This window comes from Nicotiana tabacum, chromosome 17, assembly GCF_000715075.1.
Source record: "Nicotiana tabacum cultivar K326 chromosome 17, ASM71507v2, whole genome shotgun sequence".
Taxonomy (NCBI): Eukaryota; Viridiplantae; Streptophyta; class Magnoliopsida; order Solanales; family Solanaceae; genus Nicotiana; species Nicotiana tabacum.
This window is the reverse complement of record NC_134096.1, coordinates 144859034-144869430: the sequence shown is the minus strand read 5'-3', so window position 1 is coordinate 144869430 and position 10397 is coordinate 144859034. Positions and strand designations below refer to the sequence as shown.

Genomic DNA, 10397 nt, shown 5'->3' with positions numbered 1-10397 from the left:
TGAGAAAAAAGAAAAGGAAAACGGAATAGGAAAGAAACACGAGTGGAGAAAATGGACGAACAAATAAATGCTTACACTTTTGTAGCCAATTGCAGGATATAGCCAATTGCCCCACTCTAACCATTCCTTCACCACTTTTTCTCATTTAAAAACATCTCTATCTAACTTGCTGTCGCCTTTCTCAGTTCCCACTATGATTTCTTGCCAAACTTAAATAAATCTCAGATCTCAAATTGGCACCCAATTTCCCACCCTACACTTTAAACAAACTTTTATATGCAGTGTGTCAGTACTCGGTAGTGGTGGTCTCTTTATTATGCTGTTCTGAATATCCTAAACTTGTTGTCGTGCAACCTTCTTCTTCATTTTCACAAAGCCAAATAATTGAGAAATTAGAGCAAAAAAGAATGAGTCTTTCTACAGCAATTACAACATGGGGCAACACCCATTTTGCCCTTGGAAATAACGGCAGATCCAGATTTTCCTCTCATGGATTCTTGCTTCCTAATCTGAAGATCAAATTCTATACCAACAACCCTTCTCCTCTTTCTATCTCAGCTCTTCTTACAACAAAACAACAAACTGATGAAAGCAAGAACAAGAAAAAACAAGCAATGGAGTTCAATGAATACGTTCTTGAAAAAGCTAATTCTGTGAACAAGGCTTTGGAATCTTCAGTCTTGATTAAAGACCCAGTCAAGATTCATGAATCCATGAGATATTCTCTTCTTGCCGGTGGGAAAAGAATCCGACCCATGTTGTGTATAGCCTCTTGTGAACTTGTTGGTGGAGATGAGTCCACAGCTATGCCTGCAGCTTGTGCTGTTGAGATGATTCACACCATGTCTTTGATACATGATGATCTTCCTTGTATGGATAATGATGATCTTAGAAGAGGGAAACCTACAAATCACAAGATTTATGGCGAGGACGTTGCTGTTTTAGCAGGGGATGCACTTCTTGCATTAGCTTTTGAGCACATTGCTACTCAAACAAAAGGGGTTCCTTCACATAGGATTGTAAGGGTAATTGGTGAGTTAGCTAAATGTATTGGTGCTGAGAGGCTTGTAGCTGGGCAAGTTGTAGATATAATTTCTGAGGGGATTTCTGATGTTGATTTGAAGCATTTAGAGTTCATTCATTTGCACAAGACTGCAGCTTTATTAGAAGGGTCAGTGGTGTTAGGGGCTATATTAGGAGGGGCAGATGCTGAAGAAGTGGAGAAGTTAAGGAAGTTTGCAAGGTGTATTGGGTTGTTATTTCAAGTTGTGGATGATATTCTTGATGTTACAAAGTCTTCTCAACAATTGGGGAAGACAGCAGGGAAAGACTTAGTTGCTGATAAGGTAACTTATCCCAAACTGATTGGTATTGACAAGTCTAGGGACTTTGCTGAGGAGTTAAACAAAGAAGCTCAAGCTCAGCTTGCTGGATTTGATCAAGAGAAAGCAGCTCCATTGATTGCTCTTGCAAATTATATTGCTTATAGAGAAAACTGAATTGTAGCAACAGGATTGGAATTTATGGTCAACCAATTTGTACATTTGATGATTTAGAAGTTAAATAGAAGGTGAGGACATGAGTGATCTGTAAAGTTTCAACCTTCTAATATCTTGAATGAAATAATGGCCCAATACAACATTTATTCTCTCCCCCACCTTAAGAATTGTCATGTTTTTAACAATGGATGTGGAGGAAATAAATCCTTATACACATTAAATACCTGTGGATGTATTTGTCCATTGGTTGTTAACTCTCTTTCTTGCTTTGATTGTTGGTTTATAAGGTCTTTTAAAGCAACTTTTACTATTATTATTTCTTGCATCTCCCTTCTTTTGGCTGTTGCAGCCCTTCTATGACCTGAGCTATGGTACCATTCCCTTGTTGGAGTCATGGTCAGGATTTTATGGCCATGTTTTAAATCCAAAGATGACCTGTAATTGGTCCTACCATGTCTCCATTGTCTTCTTGTCAGTCAAGATTCTTCATTCAAAATTTCAAATATTACTGCATTTTCTGTCATTAATATAATAGTATAGTTTTGTTTGGTGCCTTGTCAATTTCACATGCTTTATTCAAACTTGAACTTCTATAGGTTATTGAATGTGCCAAATAAGCTTGACTTACTTTCCAACTGGATCTGCCTGTTGAATATTGATAGTTTTCTTTTGTGGCTCACACTTTGGAAAACAATTTCTCTTGAAGTCCTGAGATTGAGACAATCAGGTAGATGAAATGTTCCACTCATCCTCTAAAGGTATGAAGAATTTAGCAAAGAACTCATTATAACAAGGTCCCATAAATTTTTGGTATGTATATTAGAAACTCACCCAATTAATAATTAAAAATTAGGTTACCTTCCTGCTTTGGCTTGAATGCTTGTTCCTCGGTAAATCCATCATATTATAGTAGTAAGTTAAATAGTAATTCACCAGATTAGTGAAGAAGTTTATCTGACTTCTCAAGTTTAGAATCATGTCTATGCTAAAAGGAGTAGTCCACAATCTTGCAAATCAAAGTAAAAGAGCTACTCCAAATAGATCCAGATCGGCAGGAACAAAGTTGCTTCTTTCTTCAGAGGAAAGAGCAGAAGCTCTATTCCTCCCAAAAGTAAGAGCCTTTTGTAATAGCACGGATATTGCCAAGAATGAAGCTGAAGTTATCAAACATGAAAACACATTCAGAGAAGCTGGAAAGACAAAAACTGTCTTTGATTTCAAAAGTTACATGCATCAAAAGATCAAATCTGTCAATCGAGCCTTAGATGCTGCTGTCCCACTCAGAGAACCCCTCAAGTTCCATGAAGCAATGAGATATTCGCTCCTTTCCGAAGGCAAGCGGGTTTGCCCTGTACTATGCATAGCCGCCTGTGAGCTTGTTGGTGGCCAAGAATCAACAGCGATGCCTGCTGCTTGCGGAATGGAGATGGTACACGCTATGTGTATGATGCACGACGACCTTCCCTGCATGGACAACGATACTCTCCGCCGAGGTAAGCTCTCAAATCACAAGGTATTTGGCGAAAATGTCACTGTTCTAGCTGGTTATTCCCTTGTTGCCTTAGCATTTGAGCATATGGCAACAGCCACTCAAGGGGTGCACCCGAAAACAATGGTTCGCGCTATCGGAGAACTAGCAAGGTTAATAGGGCCAGAGGGGGCAGCGGCTGGCCAGGTACTTGACTTGCTGTCAGGAGGTAAATCTGATACTGGATTAGAAGAGCTCGAGTATATTCATCGTCACAAGACAGCAGACTTTGCAGAGGCCGCGGCCATTATAGGAGCAATGGTTGGTGGTGCAACCAATGAGGAAATCAATAGACTCAGAAAGTTCTCTCAGTGTATTGGGCTGCTGTTTCAGGTTGTGGATGACATTCTTGATGTGACCAAATCCTCTGAGCAATTAGGAAAGACAGCAGGGAAGGATTTGTTGGCGAACAAGTTGACGTACCCAAAGATGATTGGCATTGAAAAGTCCAAAGAATATGCGCAAAACCTTAGCAAGGAAGCTAAGGAGCAGCTTGTTGGTTTTGATCCAGAAAAGGCAGCTCCATTACTTGCTATGGTAGATTTCGTTCTTCATCGGCAAAAATGATCTCTTTAGGATGATTATGCCTGTATTATTTAACTTTAGTTGTGAGCATTTTTTTTTAATCTAAGGAAGTAGGGAGTGGAGCTCTTTCAGTTCCTTGAGTTATAGCAGGAAATATGGGTGCTGCTTAATTTCTCCATCTGAAACTGACCCTTCTAAATGTCCAAAGGGACAATGTACTCAATCTTGACTTCATATGTCAAACTTCACCTGTTTGCTGAAATCTGCTTTTTCATTGGAGTGGCAAAATGACTGTTAACTAGCAATGTTGTAATGCAGCAGGTTTTGGCAAGCACTTAACAGCCGGCAAAGAGCTTGAGTTAAGGCTGGCAAGTGGGCCGGTCCAGGCCCGGGACCAGCCCAGCACCGCGGGCCAAACGGCTAAACGGGCCAGGACCGTTTGGTCCGGTTTTAGCGGGCCTGGTCCGGTCTTGTGGGCCGGTCCTATGTTTGGGCCCGTCAGGCCCGGGACCGATTGGCCCGCCAGGGCCCAGGACCGGACCGGTCCATTAGCGGGCCTAGCGGGCCCAACGGCTATTTTTACCAAAAAAAAATTAATTTTTTTTATAGCCATTTAACCCCCAACTTTGTTTTAATCCCAAACTTTTTATAATTACACTTTTTCCCTATTTTCAACTATAAAGATATTGCCATGATTTTTAATGCTATAATAAAAATATAACGCATTGATTTGAATATCTCTTTACAATATTTTTGTCTTTTTATATATCTTAAGCTATACATATAGTATAATATAGTATAGTATATATATACTATAGTCTATACTATATATACATCTCATAAGATATATAAGCTATATTCGATATACATATATATATAAGCCTATATATATACTATCGAATACGGCTTATATACTATAGTATAGTATAGTATAATATATATATACTATATATACAACTTAAGATATATAAACTATATTCGATATACTATATATACATCTTAAGATACTCTATATATACTATACTATATATACATCTTAAGATATACTATATATACTATACTATACTATATATACATCTTAAGATATACTATATATACATAGTATACTAGATATACTAGATATATATATAGTAGATATACATGTATATATAGTATATCTTAAGATGTATATATAGTATATAAATCGAATATAGCTTATATATAGTAAGATGTATATATATTATAGTATAGTATAGTATACATATAAGCTTTTATATATATATGTTATATATATATATATATATATATATATATATATATATGTATATCGAATATATCGAATATAGCTTATATATCTTAAGTTGTATATATAGTATATACTATACTATACTATAATATATATACATCTTACTATATATATTATATATATCTTAAGATGTATACTATCGAATATGACTTATATACTATGTATATATAGTATAGTGTGTGTATATGTAAGATGTATATATAGTATAGTGTGTGTGTGTATATATATATATATATATATATATCTTAAGATGTATATATAGTATAGTGTGTGTGTATATATATATATCTTAAGATGTATATATAGTATATTAGTGTGTGTGTGTATATATATATATATATATCTTAAGATGTATATATAGTATATAAATCGAATATAGCTTATATATAGTAAGATGTATATATATTATAGTATAGTATAGTATATATATAAGCTTATATATATATATGTATATCTATATCGAATATAGCTTATATATCTTAAGTTGTATATATAGTATATACTATACTATACTATAATATATATACATCTTACTATATATATTATATATATCTTAAGATGTATACTATCGAATATGACTTATATACTATGTATATATAGTATAGTGTGTGTATATATAAGATGTATATATAGTATAGTGTGTGTGTATATATATATATATATATCTTAAGATGTATACTATCGAATATGACTTATATACTATGTATATATAGTATAGTGTGTGTATATATATATATATATATATGTATATATAGTAAATCGAATATAACTTATATATTTTAAGATGTATATATAGTATAGTATAGTATATATATATATAAGCTTATATATATATGTATATATAGTATAGTATATCGAATATACTATGTATATATAGTATAGTGTGTATATAACTATATATATATACTATAATATATATACATAGTTTATAAGTCATATTCGATAGTATACATCTTAAGATATACTATATATACATCTTACTATATATATATATATATAGCTTATATATCTTAAGATGTATATATATATCTTAAGATCTACTATACTATACTATATATATATAGTATATCTTAAGATGTATATATAGTATATTTTAAGATGTATACTATGTATATATAATATAGTATATATATATTTTAAGATGTATATATAGTATATAAATCGAATATAGCTTATATATCTTTATTACTATTTTTTTCTCTAACTTCTATAAAAAAAATTAAAAATAGAAAGTTTCTGTTGGGCCCGCTTAGGCCCGTTTGGGCCCGTTTAGCCCCGGAACCGGCCCACTTAACCCGGGACCGTTAGTTCGTGGTCCCGGTCCCGAGCCGGTTCCAACAATAAGCCCGCGAAGCCCGAGACCGTTTAGGACCGGACCGCTTAGGACCGGCCCACTTAGGACCGGGCCCACGAAGCCCACTTAGGACCGGGCCCGGCCCACTTGCCACCCCTAGCTTGAGTGGTAAAATCAAAAGAGGGATAGAAACTAAGATAAGAGTGATAGAAAAACAGAAATTTTGCATGGACTTAGAGCCCGTTTGGATTAGCTGATTGTAAATAGCTGATAAGCTTGTAGTGCTGAAAAGTTTTTTTAAATGCTGAAACTGATTTTTAAAATAAGCATTTACGTGTTTGGATAGAAGTGCTGAAACTGATAATAAGCAGTTGATGTGTTTGATTAAAAAATGCTGATAAGCTATTCTTTTGTTAAAATGACTAAAATACCCTTGAATCTTTTTCAAAAGATTATAAATTAAAAATTTCTTTGTAAAGAAAAGAATTAATAACGAATATGGAATGAAGAGAAAGTTAAGAAATTTATTTTGGGAAAAGTATTTTGTGAATTAGAAAATATTATTAAGGATAAACTAGTAAAAGTGTTGGTCAAACTAAAAGTGCTTATAAGTTGAAAAGCCATAAGTTGGGGGTGACCGACTTATGACTTATGGCTGATTTTAACTTATAAGCACTTGGCTTATAAGCACTTTGAGTGTTTACCAAACGCGTAGATAAGCCAAAAGGTGCTTATAAGCCAGTTTGACCAGCTTAAAAGCTTAGCCAAACACCCTCTAAAATAATCAATTTAAAACGTATCTCTATCAGCTTAGATAGCTAGTCATATAGCTTGCTTAGCACAGATTTTAGCTTGCTTGCTAGGTAAACTTTAAATTACTCAGCAGCTTAAGTAGGGATGGCAATTGGGGCGGGACAGGGCAGGGGAAGATTTAAATGGGGCGGGGCAGGGCAGGGCTGGGCTAATTTTTTTTAAAATTTAGCAGGTCAGGGCAGGGATTTTATTTTGGAATATGTGGAAGTTGCACTATTAATCTATTTGATATTTTAATTTAATGCCTCAATATCACGTCTCTCCCTACTTTCTATTGTCATTCTTGTTTGTGTGTTTGTGGATTTGCTTTAAATATATGAACTATAACGGAATGTTTAAGTTGTGGTTCAAATAAATATTTGAAAAAAGTTTTTAAAAAAACTTAATTTAGAATACTGCAAAGGAAAAAATAAAGAAAAATTATGAAAAAACAGCCCAGGAATCTAAACAAGCTCAATAATTTCAGAAATAGCGTACAATGTGGCTAAAGGAGAAAGGGGAATCGCTGGAAAAGACAAACATACGGCTTACAAAAGAATTTACGCCGTTGCCGGGGATCGAACCCGGGTCACCCGCGTGACAGGCGGGAATACTCACCACTATACTACAACGACTGCTTGCTGGTATTCTAGAGAATTTCTATTTAACAAATAGTCAAATCAACGCTAGTGTTCATTTCTTCTCCCACCCCTTCCTATCTTTCTTCTCCTAAACAAGAATATTACCTTCAATATTTTGAGGGTGTACAGAAAGTAGATGAGGGAAGCTCGTTGTGGCTACTTATGGTTATGGATCTTACTATATCAGGTTTGGTGAATATCTCTTTATGTCTATGTGGAGTAGTTTATATTTGGGAAAAAAAAAGAGGAACGTAGTAGGAAGGACAACGATTGCTCGTTGGCCCTCTCAACTAAGGGTCGTATATAATTTGGTAAATACCGAATTATCGTACCGAAATTAAATATTTGGTATTCGATATTTTGGTATTTGGTATGGTATTTGGTATAAGTTTTAAAAAAATGGTATTAGGTATGTTATTTGATATTTTAAAAAGAAATACTGAAATAACGATACCGTACCGAAATATATATTATATTACACAATACATATATTATTAATTATATCATAAATATAAAAAATCTAAACTTTTACTTTTCTTTATTCTCTAAGTTTATCAATTAATTCTAAGCAAGTAATAAGACATTTCTAATGATCAAATTTATTCCTTTATGTACAGTTTTTCCTCTCTGGGTTGATATTTGCTGGTTTGGACAAAACTTTTGTCAACAAACGTTTTTAGTTTTATACACTTTTGAGTACTTTAATTAAAAATATTATAATCTATGACTCTATGTACTAGTTAGTATTCAAACCGAATAAACCGAAGTTACTGAACCGAATAAACCGAAAGGAGAAAATCGAACCATACCGAATTTAATTAGGTACAGTATTGATATAGCATTCTAAGAAACCGAATACCAAAAATACCGAACTGAAATATCTAAATACCGTATCGTACTGAACGATGAACTTGTACTGAACGATGAACGCCCCTACCCTCACGAGGCAATCCATCTAGGTCTCTGTTTTAAAATTTCAGTGCGTAGTTAGAAATTTTAAAGGAGCATAAGTTTGGTTTAATCATACCATTACATGACTGTTCGATTTACTATTATATCTTTTTATAGAAGTTAATTTAAAATAGTTTTACATTTGTGTATGTTAAGATGAGCGAGTTCGGAACCAAAATAATATATTTTTGAACTCAAAGGACAAAAATATATAGAAAAAATACACAGTGATCAAAATATATATAGCTTCTTTTAAAACGACGCTATATATATTTTGGTTTAGGCGGAAACTATAGCGTATTTTGTTAAGACGCTATACATATAAATATACACCGTCTCCTTCCCTTCCCCAAAACAGAATCGTCGAGCCTCCTCCCCCACCCCACCCCCCCCAAAAAAAAATCTAAACATCCTCCATTTTTAATCCAAAAAAATTGTGTGGAGCCCACCCGTCCCACAAAAAGTAAAGATTCTCAGTCCCACGTGCTAGCTAAGGCGTTATCTCGGACATTGTTGCTTATTTCGGCTCCAAATCACAAAATCTTCAACTTTCTAAAACCCTTAAATCGAGGTATTCCGACTTAGTTTTGGTTAAAACTTGTATAAAAAATGCATATTAGTTATTTTTTATGTGCTCTATGTTATTTTGTGATTGTTTTGCGATTTAACTAATTTGTTATTTTTTATCCGGGCTATAGTTTTAGTGTGCTAAAACAATTCGTAAAATAGAGAAATTGTTATTAGTTGTTAAAAAAATATTAATTAGTTACTTTTTACTATGGTATATGTATTTTCGTGATTGTTTTGTGTTTAAATTGATTTGTTATTTTTATCCGGTTTAGATTATTTATTTGCTAAAAGACTAGTAAACTAGATAAATTATTACTTTAGTTCCCTGTAGTGGTATCTTGTGGCCTAATGTAGTGCTCGTATTTGTAATGTAGTGACCTTTTAGCGTAGTAAAACGTAGTGCCCTTTAGCGTAGTATCCTTGTAGTTATAAAAATTAATCATTTAAGTATCTCTTATTCCCAAAAATACGTCAAAAAGCTGACAGTTCAAATACAAATTATCTCCAATTATAGTCAACAAACGTAAGAACATAAGAATTTAGGATACATTGGGGCTTTTGGGCCTCAAATATTGTGTCCGGAACCAAAATATAAATATTTAATAATTAAATCTTGTATAGTTATGATAAATAATTATTTAATTTTAGTATAATAAAAAATAAGTCAGTAACAAACAAACATATAAAATAATAAAACCAACATATTAAATAATAAAACTAACATATTAATAATAAAACTAACATATACAATAATAAACTAACATATAAAATAACAGACTTGTTGAGTGAAAAATTGAAAAACAATTCTCATCATGAATATAAGAATTCAGGATACATTGGTGCTACTGGGCCTCCAATATTGTGTCCGGAACCAAAATAAAAATATTTAATAATTAAATCATGTATAGTAAAAAATAGGTCAATAACTAACAAACATATAAAATAATAAAACTAACATATAAAATAATAAAACTAACATATTAAAGTAACATATAAAATATAAAATTATAATATTGAAAATGTATCAACCTAATTAATAATATAGTAAAAATATCGAATAAAATTTAATATTAAAGGTATTGCAATATATTTAAGCAATGAAAAAGAAAAATAATGTAAATAATTTTGTTCAATTTTACACTAGTCGTCATGGAGGTTCCGCCTTTGCATCCTGAACCTGTCTCTCTAGAGCTACTATTGCTATAGGCCGAGCATAGGTCTTCCTACATATGGGAGGGGCAGTTATTGGCCCAGACTTTACGTTCTAGGAGAGTAGACGATATGTGGGACTTTCTTAAGACCCGTCAGCTTC

At 33.2% G+C, this 10397-nt stretch overlaps 2 protein-coding genes and 1 non-coding gene across 3 annotated transcripts; 2 read left to right on the top strand and 1 right to left on the bottom strand.

Annotated features, from left to right (window-relative positions):
- Positions 1-342: 342 nt before the first annotated feature.
- LOC107799556 (geranylgeranyl pyrophosphate synthase, chloroplastic-like) lies at positions 343-1593 on the top strand. The gene is given in 1 exon segment (NM_001325672.1): positions 343-1593. A coding segment is annotated over 1 exon segment (1092 nt). The 5' UTR covers positions 343-407; the 3' UTR covers positions 1500-1593.
- An 882-nt stretch (positions 1594-2475) lies between these two features.
- Positions 2476-3594, top strand: LOC107799555 (geranylgeranyl pyrophosphate synthase 7, chloroplastic-like). The gene is given in 1 exon segment (NM_001325671.1): positions 2476-3594. A coding segment is annotated over 1 exon segment (1119 nt).
- A 3892-nt stretch (positions 3595-7486) lies between these two features.
- Positions 7487-7558, bottom strand: TRNAD-GUC (transfer RNA aspartic acid (anticodon GUC)). The gene has a single exon. It is a non-coding gene; the product is annotated as a tRNA-Asp (tRNA).
- Positions 7559-10397: the final 2839 nt, after the last annotated feature.